Below are 17560 nucleotides of genomic sequence, written 5' to 3'. Positions count from 1 at the left end.
TATTAAGAACATTTTTTTATACTGTAATAATGTTTAATCATTATTAAGCAATGTATAGGTTTTTTGAGAATTTGTTATTCATAAGTGTATATACAGTCAAAACAACATCGATTAGAACAACATACCAATTATATTGACCAAAATCAAAAGTCCCGGCTGAATTTTATTGTATTAGGTACTGAATTACAACGTCATCGGTTTTTACGACCAAATATGAGTAGTCCCTGTAGTAGTTATAACTTTTGTGTAGTTACTATGAATAAATATTTTTTGATTGAATTTATTCATTATCATATTGGCGTCAAAATTAAATTATACTAACCCGGTAATTGTGAAAGACCAACGCAAGTGCCGTGATAATGTCCACCACAAACCACACACGTCATTAGGTTCGACATATCCCCGATCGTGCGACAAGTGCGACAGTCGACATCAGCAGTGCCTAAGAATTTTACAATCAAATTTAGCGTGAATCAAACAAATGTACTTTGTGAACAGGAGCCGTTCAAGTGTTACGTAAGCAGATTAACTGCAATTTATTCCAATTGTCAGCAAAAGTAAGCAAAGCTCTCACAAAGCTATTAATTTTTATAGGAATCCCTGAGAATAGATTTCGTTTTCAAGCATAGACAAAGTCTGTATAATATGTGTAAAAAAGTAAATAATTACTGTTGACGTAATCACCAAAGAAGAAAACCAAACCCCCCTATCCCCTATAGTGCTTACGTAATACTTGAACGGCCCTACACGGGTACAAGCCACACCAGCTCCAATTTTTTATTAGGTGAATAGTAGTCTGTGTCTATAGAATATTAATAATCTATGGAATATAGGACCTCATATACAGTAAACAAACTATAGAGTTGTAAATTGTGTTGTAACTTTATTTAAACAAGAGTAGTTATGTAGCTTGTAATTTTAACTAATTCAATTTTTAATACAATACAGAGACATTGACTAAGATGTCCAAATTGTTATATAATCGTATTTACAAAATTGTATCATACAAAAATTTGAGTAAACTTACCAACAAGTGGAGCTTGATACAGGTGATCTTTACAAAATGATGACTTATTTTGAAAATCCATTAATCCTCCTGATCCCAGAACACAAGGCAAATGGTAATATTTACTGCAACTCATCTGTAAAACACAAATATTTACATTAATGCATTTTTTAATATTACAGAATAGTAGAATTTAGTAAATTTCATTATTACTTCGAATAAATATCCCTCAAAGCGTTCTACTACTAAGACCTAAAGGCTCACCTTGCATGGTATGCTTGCGCCATGCCTCTGGCAGAAGGCACATTTTCGAGATAGAGCAGCAGTCACGATCCCCTTAACTCTCGCTTCCTCCAGTTGATCTTTATCATCATCAGGCCCCGATGCCACCTCATCTTGAAAAGGCGGGCTGAATTCCAGGCAACAACGGTGGATATAAATCATTCCCAAGGACACCATTGATGGCAATTCCAAAGATTCCAAGTGACCAATAATTGATAGCTCATCTGTATGTTCCATGTTGTAAAGTGGGGTCCTGTTATAGATAGATAGACAATATAAGAAAAAGATGTTCTTATTTTACAAATTTTTTTTTAGAATCTCTACTAAAACAGAAAAATACTGAATTAAAACTTTAATGAATCATGATTTTGAATTTCTAGGACATGAATTATAGTTCCTTACATCAGAGATTACGTAATAACATAATTTTATACTTACTTGCATTTATTAAATGATTTCTGTCTTCTACTTAAAGGCAAAGCGTGTTGCAGGTTGACATCCATCATATCAAGCGGCGGTGATGCTAATCCAACCGGCATGTTTGTAGGGGTACTAGGTGTAGGTGTAGTAGGGGTAATACTACCAGGAGTAATTCCACCACTAATGCTGCTTGGAGTAAACCCACCAGAGTTTGCTCCTGGTGTTATATTGCCTTCTTCTTCCACATGACATGGTATCTGTCTCATTTCCCCTTGCCCAAGTTGGCTCCGTTCGCTGAGGTTGCATAGAGCACAAACTTTTCCTGGCCTAAATGTTAATTTAATAGGAATCAGTGTTCTACATTTAAATGACCTTTGAAAATTAATGTTTTCTTAATACAATAAACACAAAATAAAAACAAATAAAATTTTGATTGAAATGTCACAAACATGTAAGAGGCAGTTAACAAAATATTTATAAACAGAATATGTATTACAATAGTTGATTTATATTGTCTAACATACCATTTTTCTGGTGTATATGGGGGCTCTTCAGGAGCTGGCATAGTGAAATCATCATCTTCACCCATGTCATCTAAAGCATCATCTCTACTAGTACGATGTCTTTTTGCACCTCTAACTGTACCTGGTACTCCTCTATATCTGTAGGATAAATTGCTTTACTGAGTTATCATAAATTAAATGCTTGTTTCAATAAAAACAGAATTGATATGTTTCTCGTTCTTATTATTTCATTGATCTAGCCTTAATTGCTTGCAGCTAGAAAATGTTATCTTCTACTCTTCTTATGCCATAATATCCATTATCACCCCTACTACTTAACCTTTTATTTGAATTCTCACACATATCAATTCAGATTCAAATGAAGTTCTAAGTTTTGATTATTCTAATAAATATTGTTATGTATGATTGTTAAATATATTACCTTCTAACAATTTTTCCTTCCCGTGCCAATTTAGCACCTTCTTTCCGTGGCCTGCCAGGGCCTCGTCTTCCAGATGCGAAAAAAGGACGAGTGTATGTTTGATGAAAAAATTGGGTTTGGGATATAGCACCGTGAGGTGAGGCCGGCTCTTCGCCTCGTGGAGATGATGCACATGACGTCGGTGTTGATGCTGCGCCTGCATAAAAGTCTGTAGAATTTCACAATACGTAAAACAATCTAAATAAATAAATAAAAATATAAACATGCAAAATTTAAATAAAGATTTTGACAGAATTAACCTAAAGCAGAAACGAAACAAGTAACAAAAAACAGAACAGGAATCGTGTCTCATTAAAATTTTACTTGGGACGAACCTGAAGACGGTTGCGCTTCACATTCCTCATCAGATCCATCGTCGGCTAAAGAATCCACGTCTAAGACTCCCTCATCCGGTACGTCCATCTAAAATAAATATTTAATAATAACTATACTATTTAGTAGTATTCGCAGCTCAAACTTTACACCAAACAATAATGTAATGACCGCCATAATGATCGACAAGTGGATACACTGTAAAAACTCACCGCAATGCTTTGCGATGGACTTGTAAAGAACTAAAATTATGAAAACACTTTTGTAATTGATTTTAAATTCATTGCTTTCATGTTGCTTTATTCATCATTATAAAAATAATGGAAAATAAAATTATGTACAACACTCGCTTGCGACGGCAAGTGCAAACGGAAGTAGTGCTGTACTTATAATTTGTGAGAATAGAAATTACCGGTTAAAAACCGTAAAAGCTTGAATTACATAGCTCTCTTTTTAAAAATATGCAGAGGTAGATATAACTTTTTAAAATTGACATGTTTATATTTTATTTTTCAACATAATTAAGAAGTTGCTCAATTTTTCTATTATCTATTATTACTATAATATTGCATTGGATTAATAAATTCTGTAATTTGTTAAAGCAAAACAGATTCTTTCAATAATTCGTACATAAATACAATTTTTGCGTCTAAATAGTCCGTCAGTTTAATATGTTTTTTTGTATTATTTAGGACTTAGGAGTATATTATGAACAAATGGCAACAATTATTTTACACAAAGTTTTAATATATAATCTGTTGCATAACCCCTTGCCATGATAACTTTTTAGAGCTCAACGATCTTAAACGATTTGCAAAATCTTAATTTAATTTATCAAGCCATAATGTTTATTCGTTTTTACATCAAATAACATATTTTAAAAGTAAAAATACAGTGCATAGTTCCAATTGACAATTTTAAATAAAGGCGTTGCCGTTTTGTTTAACGCTTATGTGCAAAATGATGTTATAATAGCGGTAGTAGCTTAAAACTCTAGGCGCAGAAACACTAATTAACTATAGGTACAAATAAATTTGTATTAATGTAATATGCTAAATTCCTATATTCCATTCCGTACAATTCTGAGATTTTTTAAGTGTTGCAACAAAAAAAGTCTCCGCCGAAAAAGAGACAAATTTGACCCATTTGAAGAAAATAAAAAATAAAATGCTACGTATTTATTTTATGTTTTACCTACAAAATCTAAATATTTACTTACTATCTAATACAAAAGTAACAAATAATTAAATATCACGAACAATATATCTTATCATTACTTTCTTTTACTCTTTAGCTGGCATCACTGCCAACTAATTCCAGGTTTAGTAAACCTTTAAAATAAATAAAATGTTAGGTTTCACGTCGTGTCTGTCACATTGATTGATTTTCGTTATGTAGCGTACGAATAGTTATTACTTATTATATTTAATTTACTGACGTGAGTTAACCAAACTTAAACCTATTGAAGTTATTTCAAATATAAACTTGTAATTATTCACTTACTTGGGTTTTAGACAGCAAATTCTAGTAAGTTTGATATTTTCATCCTACCAAACTATCCACGTTTAGTATGAATGAATTTATAACGGTGTTAAATTTATTGACAAATTTTATATTGATATGTTTGTATGAGAAAATGTGGTTTTAAGTATTCCCTGTACTTTTACGATAATATTACACCAATTGCCTTCTTGTTATGTGGGCATTTAACTTGCGCTCGAACGATGAAGGAAAATATCATGAGGAAACCGGCAAACCTTTGAGCCAAAAAGTCAGCGTGCGTTTCTTGATTTATAATATAATCGTTAAATTATCGGTTACTTTAGAACAATAACCGTAAAGTAGTACGAAACAAAGTTCTTTAGTCAATTGTCAACTGTCAATTATATCATCTATCATGCACAAATTCCTTAGGGATATATTATTACCAGGCCATAAAATTATTTAAGAAAAAATTAAAGGGAATATCATGAAAACAGCAGTAGCGAAAAAAATGAAAGAAGAAATTGGAATAAAAGAGAAACTTTTGGTTTTCGCTTACAAGATTTGATTATAAGCTTAAAGTGTAACTGTCAGTGTCAAGCAAGAGAAACATCAAAAAGGATGGCCCAGTTCGGTTGCACCGACGCTGTCGACGCAAGGTGAAGTTGGTGGAGAGGTAACCGGTCGACTTGTTGACTGCTAACGTGTCGGTTGTTTGTTGGTTTGGTATCCTTTTAGTTGAATATTTGTAAATTGTTTTGAATATCGATAAATACACATATTTTCATAAGTTTATAAATATTTTTATCATGATAAAACCAATATACCTACTTGTTTTACTTTTATGTCTCACAAGATACTGTAATTCAACTTTATTTGAATCTGATTCTTGTTATTCTTTTGGAAGCGGCAATGTATTTCCCGGTGGAGCTAGAAAAATCGACCACAAACTACAATTTACTAAGGCTATGAGTAAGATTGTTATATATAACTTATTCATATTATAATCACAAGAACATTTATAGCTTAGCTGGATTCAGTACTCATAAAAATTGTACCTTGTACAGGCTAATCCGCCTATAATAATCACTTAGATTATAATAAACTCAGGGAATTTAAGTAGTTCTGACAACCTTCTTATTAGGAGCATTAGGTACTTTTTTATTAATATACCATTAGATCATAATGTAACTTTAGGTATATCTGAAGTTTATTTACCCTATAGGGCAAACATCTAAGAGTGATTTAATGAGAACAGTGATTTCTTTTCAGTTTCAAAACCAGCCCCTGAGTGGGAAGCTACAGCTATTGTAAATGGAGAAATCACCCAATTAAAACTATCAAGCTTCAGAGGGAAATATTTAGTATTTTTCTTTTATCCTCTAGATTTGTAAGTAACAACATTTTATACTTGCATAATATACCTTAATACCTTTGCTTATACATCATCAAATTGTTTATATTAAAACATATAGTAGTTTCCAAACTGTTCTTACATGTATATTTTAAATATTTTTTCCAGCACTTTTGTATGCCCTACTGAAATTTTGGCTTTCTCAGAAAGAATTGAAGAGTTCAAAAAACTTAATACTGAAGTAGTGGCGTGTTCTGTTGACTCCCATTTTACACATTTAGCATGGATTAATACCCCCCGTAAGGAAGGTGGACTTGGTAAAATTAATATTCCACTTGTGAGTGATCTGACACATTCTATAGCTAAAGAGTATGGTGTATATTTAGAAGATTTAGGACACACATTACGAGGTCTCTTTATTATTGATGATAAGGGGGTTCTGAGACAGATAACTATGAATGACTTGCCAGTTGGCAGATCAGTTGATGAAACCCTGAGGTTGGTCCAAGCCTTCCAATATACTGACAAGCATGGTGAAGTCTGTCCAGCTGGATGGAAACCAGGTCAAGACACTGTAAGTATAGGCAATTATGAGTAAAATGATATATATTTTCAGAAGAATACTTTTTTAAATTATAAAATCTAGCATACAGTGACAAATGTATTAGTTAATAACCCTAATAATTACAATTATTGTCTTTTTTTGAATTTTATTCACAATAGCAATATCTTATCAATATTTTTTAATACTTCCTCTTATCTATCACATTATATTTACAAATAGATAAGTTAATTATATGCACATGTAGTGTTCCAAATTTTTATTTTAAATCATTTTGTTTACAGATTATACCAAACCCAGAAGAAAAAAGAAAGTACTTTGAGAAAGTCTCCCATAACTGATGGAGCCATTATTTCCTATTTAAAAGACACTTAATATTTATCTTTTAAAGTTTTGTTTATAAATACTGTGCAAACTATGAAAGGTAACTTAATTTAATGTGATTTAACTCCCTTAAATGTTGAAATAATTTAACTAGTTGGTTTCCCTTGAACACACAATATAATGTTGCTGGCCATAGAACAACTCTATAACACCAGGAATTGCAGGCCCTTGCTATTTAGGATTTACACTAGTTTTTTGCCTTTCAAGACTACTAAATATGATAAAATGGTGTGAAAGTTTATTGCATTTATGTTTATAATATAAAGTTTAGGTCACAAATTATAATTCCCTATATTTTCAACAACATGTTATTTCAATTTCAAATTCAATTTGCATAATAATAAGGAAACTACGAAAAAGTTATTAAATATGTCAACTTTTTTACATACTTGTATATAATTAATTAATTAGTACAAGGTGTTTTAACGAAAGCACTTTATTTTCGTAACTAATTTATTAGTAGTTTGTACATTGAAGTCATCACGATTAATTATATAAGAGACTTTTTATAATAAATTTTATATGTTTTTCAACATGAAGTTTTCTTTTAATATCCTACTTATACAGTAGTAACTAATGGGGTTTATCTGAAACTTACCTTTTAGTACTATTTCTATGTTATTTAATGTGCCTTTGTGATATATCATATGACTTTTGAGCACCATTGTTTTTTTAAACTTATTTCGATTTGCGGCCACTACATATTTCTTCGTGTTCATTATTATCAAATTACAATAAGTAATGAGGTGATAAAGAAAATAGGATTGCAGTGATCGCCTTGCAAAAAGTGGGTATGGAGCCGTCTGTCATATTCTAGAACTCCACTTCAAAATCTTGGTATCAGCCGTATGTTCGTATATTGTACTATCAACAGATGCAACAACACGTCTGTCGAAGACCAAAAAAGATCGGCGCGGCCGCCAGCTATAACGGCTGTTAATGCCGTTGAAGCCAGAATTTGTCGAAACCCCATTATTATATTACCTAGAAAGTGATTGATTCCCGCTAGGACTCTATCGCGTATTATAGAACGAGTCCTGAGGCTCGGTGCTTACCGTCGATATACAGGACATGTCCTAAATAAAATGAGTGGATCGAACAAAACGCCTTCGGCCGCGACACGCAGGCGAAAAGCACATAAATATTCTCTTTACTTCCTTTTATTGAAGATTTTCACTGCAAAATGATAAAGTGTACGCTCACAGTTTTAAAGACGCTGCTCAACGAGTAGGAAAGGTACAACCATCATCCTGCGCCAGAGTTGGTTTGGTGGAGCGTTTCTTATCAAGCAGATACCAAACTACATTTTAGAGAATAAGGAGTGAAAACTTCATTATCAAGATACAGTCTTGGATCACATTATAAAAATAAACCGTGGTTTTCTAACAGGATTCTGCACCTGGTCACAAGGCACGAACTAACCAAGCCTGGCTTGAAACCAACGGACCTTATAAAGGCTTAAGACTGGCCCTCATCTAGGCCATACCTCAACCGTTTAGACTTCAAATTATGGTGAGCTCTAGAGGACATGGCCTGCCCTAAACGACACGGCGTCATTGAGTCTCTCAACAAATCTTTGGAGCAAGCAATGGCGAAATTTCCCTGGGCGTAAATCCATAGGTTCGTGGCCAAACAGATTAAAGGCCTGTAAAATAAAATATTTAATAGCCATAGATGACCATTTTGAATAGAATGCTTTTAGTATTGGTTTTGGTTAACATAGCTTTTACACATTGAAAGAAAACAATTTTTTAACCGAATTAAAGCTATTTGTATTATTATAAACTTATAATTATTTTACATAAATTTAAAATTTTCCGACGTTTCGCGTCCGTTACAGCATTCATTTGTATAATAATACAAATAGCTTTAATCCGGTTAAAAAATAGTTTTGTTAGAATGCTTTTTTTATTTTATGCTGAGAATTAAATAAATATGTAGGTATAAATTTTATTAATATTATCTTATTTCATAAAAATAATGCATTTTCATTTGTAATAGATTTTATGGCTGGACTAGGACTTAGGTGGTCTTTTAGGCATTTCGTTGTTTTGAAAAGATCTCTGGGTTGTAATTTTAACAGCCTGTAAAATAATAATAGCAATGTTTATTTCACACATAGTCAAGGCAACAAACGGTCGAGGGCCAGTTCAATATCAAGATCAATAGAAATAATTACATTTCTTGTCTTAAATTGTTTCTGACGTGCGATCAAGAATAAGAAACGAATTTATTTTACAGCAATCGTATTCAATCATGTTAAGTAAATTAGTAATACATTCCTTTTTAAATAAGTTTTATATGTTTTATATAGTATATCAGTTGTTTAAAACAGCTTAATAATACGGCATAATTAATTGGTAAAAGTATACTTGGAATAACGAATGTTTTCTAGTTTAATAGAATGCATTCCATAAAGCATTAATAAAAAGTAAAATAAAGTATGACAAAACCCAATATAATTAAACTTAGAATATTAAGTTGTTTTCCCCGCAGCTCTTTAGTGTGTTGAAACACTTTTCTGTAATGTTAGACGTTAATCCACTAGTAGCCCAATAGTATCAGAAAGAAACAGTTTAATATTAATATACAACAAAGACTTTCTCACATTTTACACGATATATTTTATTATACGTGTTTTTGTACCAGAAACCTAAGTCGTTATTGAAGGTGACCTGAACTGCTGAGATAAAATGATTGCTCTTGCTTCCGACCTTCAAATTTAACAAACATGCAACAGAGCAAAACACAATTATAACCGTTTTTTCTCAGTATTGCTTTATTTTTTTGGCTACTTAAAGGATGCTGGTAGTATGGTCAAAGTAGGCGTATAGATAAGAGGGCAGATGTGATCCAAGCATGTAATAAATAAAATTAATTAAAGGTATTTCCCGTAGTGAGAGAGATTTTTTTATGACTATAAACTAAAAGAAATCATTTAATCGACTCCGGACTTCGGGATTAAACCTATTCTTCTAAGTGCGTGGCCAAATGAAGTAGGTTTCTATTTCAAAATGAAGACCTATTGTTAATATTTTGATTATATATAAATTATCATATATGTATGGTATAAATAGGTATCCAATATTCTGGTTGGTAATATAATTTAAAATTTAAACTGATAAAGTAATCAATATCACGATGAATCAATAAAAGACTTCTTGACTGTTGTCAAATTTCAGTCATAGCGATAACTTTCGATAAGATACTATAATTTATTATATAATATCGACCACATCTTAAACAAAAATGTAAAACCCCTGACGAAAATGTTGAAAATATGAATAATAGGAAAATAAGGAAAACATAGATTATAGATTTAGACATTATTTAATGAGTTTACATAAGAATTATTTTATATAAAGATTTTAGGTTTAGATTGACAAGTCAGCCCGGCAGATGGCGCTGCGGTCGGTATCTAGGTTTATATACAGCAAATTAACAGCTGGTATGTTTATAAATCATCTGTGCACGTGTTCGTAATTAAACTCCTAAACGACTGGACAGCTTTTAATGAATTTTTTTGTGTGTTCTAGTGGAGTCGAGAATGATTTACATTATTCGATTTTTGTTTTTGTATGTAAGACGTGTGTACAGGACAACGTCTGTTGGTTTTGCTAGTATACTTATATATTTATGACATTAGAGTTTGCACAAACAAGTTGTCTTTTACACGTATGAAACTATAAGTTTAAGCCTACTCGTACCATACATAACAAATACACAATTTTCGTCAGAAATTTGTCTAATGCGCAGAATTCATTTAAAAATATTCTCCTAGTAAAAAAGCGCGTACTAACCACACCAAAAAATATCTGCCCAAGTTAAGTGCTGATATTATTTATCAATTTAAGTTTTTAAATCTTGTAGTTGTAGTAATTCAGTCAATCAGTAGTAGTGCATTCAACTAATAAACACTGATATTAGATAACAGTTACTAACAGATTTACCATGGAAACAAATACAAACCAATACATTGTGTAGTCAATGCGAAATATCGCTCTAATACATTCCATTTATGAGTTCCTCAAGAGAGCGATAATCAAAGCTCAAAGCTTCAAATGCTATTTTTCATTTATTATTACTGCTTACTTGACGCCGTCGCTGTTATTGATTCCGTAATTATTGGCCGACGCGCGCTATATTCAAGTTTTTGGAGGACGCGGTGGCCATTTAACATCAGATGACGCCACTGCTAAGTCACCTGTGTATTCATAAAAACTACTCGGGGTTTTGCTGTGAGCCTCAAACCGGTCCGACGATTTCCACTACAATTTTGTTTGCCAAATCATAATAAGTTTTTTGTTAGACAATACGCAAATTTTAAATCAAATACAACTTCGGGTGGTCAGATCGATACTCGCAACTCAGGTCAGTGGTCATATAACTCATATTAACTGAATTGTAGTCGATATAAATTGTATTTGTACGGGCATTGTACTTGCATTGTGTTGTGGTCATGGAGAGTTTGCGCTCAATAAATGCTGTTTTTGCTATTGGTATCTTGTGCCTGGCGAATCTGTCTCCCCTCCATTTGGTCTGCTCCAAGATCGATGACAGGTATATCTCAGTTATATCACGTGAACAGATAATATTATCACATGTAGCTCTAGTATATAAACAGTTTATTTACACTCTACGTTAGCAAACAAAATACTGAAGTGTTAAACAATAATAACTATTGTTCAATCAATTTTACAGGTATACGAAGGTTTATTAACAAGCGAATAGTTAAGATAACGTTTGCTTCGGTTGTGATCGTTTATGGTTAATGGGTAATTCAAATAGCAATAGGTAAGTTTAGAAATTTCGAAATTATAAGACGGTTTTGTAACAAATTCATATATTTTAAACTCATTATGTCAAAACCGGTCTCCCGCGTAAATCCGCATTTCATATCATTAGTTGCCAACAGCTATTTATGAAATAAGCAATACAATTAGTGTTCTAGGGATTTTATACGATGTAAGTAATAAACATAGTATAAGAATTTCCCATTTTTCAATTTAATTGAAGTTGTTTGTAATAAATTGTTCCAATTCATCCCTTACAAATGAAATACTTATAGCTATAAGAAATACAGTTGTTCCTATAATTATTGTATTTTTATAGTAGTTACATAAAGATGAAAATAACCGATTACATAAATCAGTTTGTCAGGAAGCCGTGAGATAAAATAACGGAAAATAAAATCGTGTATATCGTGATAAAATATAGGATAAAACTCCTGAAAAATAATTCCACAGATAAACTTTGTTGCACAGTGTAATCCACACTTGCATTGTTTAAAAACTGTTTTGATTTACAATTCTTACGTCATTTCAGCACAATGGTCGACCCGGTGAGATTTGTGAATTATGAAGACATGTTGAAGGTCATTCACGAGCCCGAGAAAGTGATTATTGATGTGCGCAATCCAGATGAAGTTGAATCAACTGGCAAAATTCCTTCCAGTATAAATATACCTTGTAAGTAAAATCCAAAGATAAAATTCGGGAAGTTATGTATACTAAGGATGAAAGATCGTGAACAGCTTCTCCAGCCTAAAGGGCCTGTAGTCCTTGACTTTAACGCTGACTGACCCTAAGGTCCAGAAGTTGTATATATCCTAAGCAGCCGGAATTACCTTGTTTCATCGAATATCGATAATTAAATGGTAATTTAACTTTTTCGAAAAGAGGTTGTTCAAGTACTCTGTATTCCCTTTCAGTAAACACTGTATCCGACACTCTTGCGTCGATGCCTGACGATGAATTCCTGAAACAGTACCAACGTGCAAAGCCCTCGGCATCTGACGAGTTAATTTTCTACTGCAAATCCGGGAGACGTTCGCAAGAGGCCCTTGACAAAGCATTAAAACTGGGATTTTCAAAGTAACTACCAATTCAAATTTTATGATAATTAAGATGTCCTTTTAATATCATAAAAATCTCCTTATTGTCATGTACATTCCTACTTTTTAGATACAATTATTGGAATATACTACACGCCGAAGTATCTAAAATCAAAATAAGATTTCATCTATTATCTGTCATAGTTATTTTAATTATTTTAAAACAGAAAATATTAATAAATGCATTTTATTTTCAGCTCCAAGTCGTACTTAGGAAGTTGGGAGGACTGGTCAAGCAAACAGAAGTAAATAATCACTGGAAAAACTGGAAACGATGAAGAGATCCATCACCACTATTATCTTTTTACAGTTATGCTATAATTTTAAGGTCTAAAATAAATATTTGCGCAAAATGATGTGTTTTGCTTCTGCTGGATTATTCACACACACGTCTAACACTATCCAATTTATAATCAGGGTGATGGAGTCCTATTAAATCTGCCACTAAATTTTCCTATTTTCCATGCAACTGTAGCATAGTGAACTATCTACTAAGAGTGCCTAAAACCGGATTTCTCAATAAAAAATGACCTTAAGCCAACATAAGCAAATACTACCTCATCAAAACATGACTCGCAAAATTAATGAAGGTCATAATTCTTTATGGCTAAAGAGACTAATAAAATTTAACAAGAGCTTTAGTTTTAGCTGCAAATGAGTTATTTTTTTCAATATATTATAATAGGTATAGGTGAATAACACCTAGTACCTACAATATAATTTAAATTGACTGACCTCCCTATCTTACGTATTCAACAAAGCATAAAACACAATATTGTGTCTAGGGAATGCAATCCCGACTCGAGATCGTGATCCCGAAATTTTCGGGATCTCGTATAGTTTAAAAAAAATAATTCACATGACTGAATACGATGAAAACTGCATGTTTGTGATAGTGAGGTTAATTAAAATAAAATATTATTTGAAATAAACAAAAGCCTTTATCCTTTAATATTACCAACTAAACAACTAACAATCTTAATTACATGAACATAATCAAAACAAAAGTTACCTACTTTTGTTTTGATTATAGCTCAAGGTGATTAAAATTGGTGATTTTGAAAGTAACTTCTAAAGTGTATCAAGAGTGCTATCTGCTAACCGGCATCTAATGTCCGTTGCAATGTACCCTATGTAACGTGCAATATCGCGTGAAGCATCCCGAGCGGATGTGTGTAGAATCGCCCAATCCCGTCATATTATGCTTCGGGATTGATCCCGAAAAATTGCACGGGATCTTGCGAGATCCAGATCCCGCGAGATCTAGATTTCATTTCCTAATTGTGTCATTTTGGAGACGTTCCATTAAATCCCCCAAGTTTTTTATTTGCATTCATTCTTTATGTAACTGTTTCGAAAAGACTCCAGTAACACCTTGAGATTAAGGATTCGAACGTGTTGCCGCCGTGGGTATTTACGTATCCGAACACGAAAATTTATCAAAGCTATCATGATAAATACTTTCGATAAGTTTTACTATCACAAAACAATAATTTTAGCCAATCATCCACGATATATCGCCTATTCCGTGTGATGTATTAAATGAGTATCTTGAGCACGTTTATTCGTAAATATTCAAAAATGGCCGACCCAGCGAGAGTTGTTAAGTTTTACGATATGCTTAAGTACATTCATGAGCCTACAAAAGTGATCATCGATGTACGTAATCCAGATGAATTTAAAGATGGGAACATTCCGACTAGTAGAAATATACCAGGTATGTAAAACTGTATAGCGCAATTATTTATTATTTTAGTGAGATTCTATATTAAATTACATATATGCAGTGCCGGATTAGCCACGTAGCAAGAGAAGCAAATGCTACAGGCCCCGCGAATTTCGGGGCCCCGCGCTTCAAGGTACCCGTAACCGTAATAAAACTTCACTTCCACACCAAAATCCAACACTCGATTTAGTCACGTTAAATCTTAAAAATAAATCGGTATTTTACAAACTTTTTACCGTAACGTTTAATTATAATCGACATATTTTGACTAGCATATCTGTACCACATCAACCTTTCAAGCGGCCAGAATTTTATTTTTTTATAAGATCGTCTTAATCATCTCACTTTGTTGAATATAGAACATGACTTGATTAAAGAAGGATAAATGAAAGTGCAAATTTTTCCAATATTAAATCCGGAAAAATTATTTGTAACGGTATTGTTTTATTTAACTTGAGAACCTATAGCAACCAAGGGCCCCTTTCTAGAATTTGCACCAGGTCCCGCGCTGGCTTATTCCGGCATTGCATATATGCATGTATTTTTACAATTAAAGATAGTGTGTTAACGTGTAGCTTAATTGGTCAAGTTCTTAGTTATTTCTAGTTAAGACGTCCTGTATCTGAATCTCCGTAAAACATTAATTGTTCCGTGCTGAAAGATGACATTTTGCTTAAATAATCTTTGATTAGGTTTAATTTTTTAAACGGAACAATTTACCTTCAGTATTGTTGTTTCTGTAAACTATACAATAAAGGAACGTTAAATTGATCGATGAATCAAAAACATTTCAGTAATTGCTCATATTATTATTAAAGGCGTTGGTCAAAACGAATTAAGTTTTTTAATAAGTCTAGAATCCTATAGTAAAATATGAAAATAAGCGAATTTTCACTTATATATTTCAGTGGGAGTTATACGTGACGCTCTTTCTATGACAGAGGAAGTCTTCATGAAAACTTACCTAAACGAGAAACCTTTAGCATCAACGGAGATAATATTCTACTGTAAATCAGGAAAACGAGCGACCATGGCTATGGAGCATGCATTAGAACTTGGGTATTCAAAGTATGTATCTTAGAATGTGTTATCTTTATGAAAAGAAATAGTTTTATTGATAGTAGTGGCTACTACTTGATCCAGCATTGTGGGTCAGAAACACATGGCGCGAGGCACGCTTCTGTAACGCCTATTCAATAGTTTTGCTGCCGGTCAATAACCTTTTTAAGACATTTAATACATGTGAACTAAATGTTAATAAGTACATATAACTTAGTAAAACTAACAAACATTTATATGTTGCATAAGCATAACTGATGGCAGCTCATGGAAATAAATAATAAATTCTTTGTTTCTTCATAAAAACTTTATTTCAGGTCTAAAGTGTACATTGGGAGCTATGATGACTGGTCCACCCATTAATTACTACAAATATAAATATACATTATAGGATTTAGCAGTTATGGCGTTATAATTTAATATAATTAAAAAATATATTTATGCATTTAATTTTACTGAACATTAGATGGTAAATCAACTATAGTATAATTAATTCCCAACATTGTTAACAATAGACTAGATAGTAGAAGTATGTACAATAGAAGCAGGTCAAACAGAATTTTCGAATTATATTCAAAAACCAAATTCAATACTACCAAACTATTTAACAATTATTGTGATGTCAAATTTCACTGTGTTTTACTTGCCCAATCTGTATAACTTCCAAGATAATTCTTAGCGCTGAAAGACAAAATTAAATATTTAATGACAATTCCTTATCAATTAATACCAATGTTATAGATATACTGACTTTTTATAACCAAGGTTGATAGCATTCTGCTGAGCCATACCCGATCTTTTGCCAATCATACAATAAAAAATTATTTCAGTATCATCTGAGGGTTTTGGTTTATTATATTGTTCAGCAAATTCATTTTCAGGCATAGTACTAAGTACAGGTGTCACATTGCCCACTGAAATAATACATATTTTATTAGCTGTTCACATTACTCTTATTATAAAGTTCTGTAGAATAGTTGTCATGGGCCTTGGGAACCATAACAGTCAATATTTTCTGTATGTATGTGATGAATATAAATTTTATTTATATTCATTGAAAGTTGAAATATTGAGTGTTTGTTTAGCTATTTTGTTATGAGTTTCCTCAATTAATTATTATAGGATGCTTGTCTATAAGTAGGAGTGCATTATATATTTCATAAGATTGACATAAAGTAAAAACTCTAATAATTCTAATAACAATTTTATACTCTATAACTAATTAAATGTGATTATATGAAAAATCTACATAACTTTAATATACAGTAATTTTTAGCATTCTTTAAGAACTTACATGGTATGTTAATACTATTTGGAATTTTTCCATGTTCCTTAATTTCATTGGGTTCCCGGACATCAATTATTAGGATATTGTGATTATTTATTGCTTTCTTAACATATTCAAAGTCAACTGCAACATCTTCAACTTTAATCTGTTCTGAATAGGTGCGAACTAGTGAATTTTTTAAACTTGGATAATTAAACGCTGAAAAAATATTACCTAATTATTATTTTACAAAAAGAAAAGTAATTTTTTGTGCAGGACAGGATATGCTCAGTAAATTAGTACATTCAGGAACCGTGCGGAATAATTAAAACCCCATAAGAACAACATCCTATTGTTTACGTACATTGCAATGAACCATTTCTGGTTGATGAAATCAAACTTTGATTTGACAATAATTTCAAAACTTGATAAGATGTCGCCAATGTGCGACGAGATAAAATAAGACCGATCATATTGTAATTAAAAAGGTTTTGACAGGTCAAAGAGTTGAACGTGCTAAAATGCGTAAAACGTAAATTGACTAGTATTTTGAATAAAAATTCAAAATTAAAATATCACACATTTAAATACAAGTTCACACGTCACAGACTATAATAAGTTCTAAACCTAGTAATCACAAATGACAGATTAAATGAATATATATATCATACATTTACCAAAGACGAAATAAAATAAAGAAATACCCAGATAAATAACCTATACAGAATGGCCAAAAAGTCGTGGATAAACCCAACTATGAGGACAAAAAAATCTAAGTTGGTAAGGTGCAAGTTATTAACAATAGACG

General features: G+C 32.0%; 4 protein-coding genes and 1 long non-coding RNA gene across 18 annotated transcripts in view; 3 read left to right on the top strand and 2 right to left on the bottom strand.

The window, feature by feature from the left end:
- Positions 1-3379, bottom strand: part of LOC123712307 (histone-lysine N-methyltransferase 2C-like) — a 50749-nt gene extending 47370 nt beyond the window's left edge. For 10 of the 11 annotated variants that reach the window (XM_045665331.1, XM_045665373.1, XM_045665382.1 and 7 more), the window contains exons 1-8: positions 3238-3379; positions 3028-3115; positions 2654-2861; positions 2233-2370; positions 1727-2035; positions 1271-1541; positions 1028-1142; positions 323-442 (exon numbers count right to left, since the gene is read on the bottom strand). In XM_045665331.1, coding sequence (XP_045521287.1) covers positions 323-442; positions 1028-1142; positions 1271-1541; positions 1727-2035; positions 2233-2370; positions 2654-2861; positions 3028-3115 — 1249 coding nt within the window. In that variant the 5' untranslated portion in view covers positions 3238-3379. The remainder of the gene's footprint in view (positions 1-322; positions 443-1027; positions 1143-1270; positions 1542-1726; positions 2036-2232; positions 2371-2653; positions 2862-3027; positions 3116-3237) is intronic. The other variant, XM_045665352.1, reaches the window with a different exon arrangement.
- Positions 3380-5152: 1773 nt separating this feature from the next.
- On the top strand, positions 5153-7301 carry LOC123712390 (peroxiredoxin-4). Its single transcript, XM_045665449.1, has 4 exons — positions 5153-5479; positions 5780-5897; positions 6030-6435; positions 6708-7301. Exons 1-4 carry the CDS (start codon positions 5317-5319, stop codon positions 6762-6764), a joined length of 744 nt encoding a protein of 247 aa, XP_045521405.1. The 5' UTR covers positions 5153-5316; the 3' UTR covers positions 6765-7301.
- A 3706-nt stretch (positions 7302-11007) lies between these two features.
- On the top strand, positions 11008-13053 carry LOC123712401 (thiosulfate sulfurtransferase/rhodanese-like domain-containing protein 3). Of its 4 annotated transcripts, none has more exons than XM_045665493.1 (5): positions 11008-11178; positions 11509-11601; positions 12133-12275; positions 12518-12680; positions 12898-13053. In XM_045665493.1, exons 2-5 carry the CDS (start codon positions 11579-11581, stop codon positions 12947-12949), a joined length of 381 nt encoding a protein of 126 aa, XP_045521449.1. In that variant the 5' UTR covers positions 11008-11178; positions 11509-11578; the 3' UTR covers positions 12950-13053. The 4 variants fall into 4 exon arrangements, with proteins under 4 accessions (XP_045521449.1, XP_045521433.1, XP_045521457.1 ...); XM_045665501.1 differs by lacking the exon at positions 11008-11178 and adding an exon at positions 11303-11367; XM_045665477.1 differs by lacking the exons at positions 11008-11178; positions 11509-11601 and adding an exon at positions 11189-11367.
- Positions 13054-14188: 1135 nt separating this feature from the next.
- Positions 14189-16320, top strand: LOC123712428. Its single transcript, XR_006754084.1, has 3 exons — positions 14189-14417; positions 15335-15494; positions 15803-16320. It is a non-coding gene; the product is annotated as an uncharacterized LOC123712428 (long non-coding RNA).
- On the bottom strand, positions 16029-17362 carry LOC123712397 (putative thiosulfate sulfurtransferase, mitochondrial). Its single transcript, XM_045665462.1, has 4 exons — positions 17117-17362; positions 16780-16971; positions 16237-16399; positions 16029-16166 (listed from the first exon to the last, which is right to left on the bottom strand). The coding sequence occupies exons 1-4, from the start codon at positions 17223-17225 to the stop codon at positions 16115-16117; spliced, it is 516 nt and encodes a 171-aa protein (XP_045521418.1). The 5' UTR covers positions 17226-17362; the 3' UTR covers positions 16029-16114.
- Between the last annotated feature and the right edge of the window lie 198 nt (positions 17363-17560).

This window comes from Pieris brassicae, chromosome 1 (genome assembly GCF_905147105.1).
Source record: "Pieris brassicae chromosome 1, ilPieBrab1.1, whole genome shotgun sequence".
NCBI classification, from domain to species: Eukaryota; Metazoa; Arthropoda; class Insecta; order Lepidoptera; family Pieridae; genus Pieris; species Pieris brassicae.
Note: the sequence above shows the minus strand (reverse complement) of the source record. Positions and strands in the feature narration are given on the sequence as shown.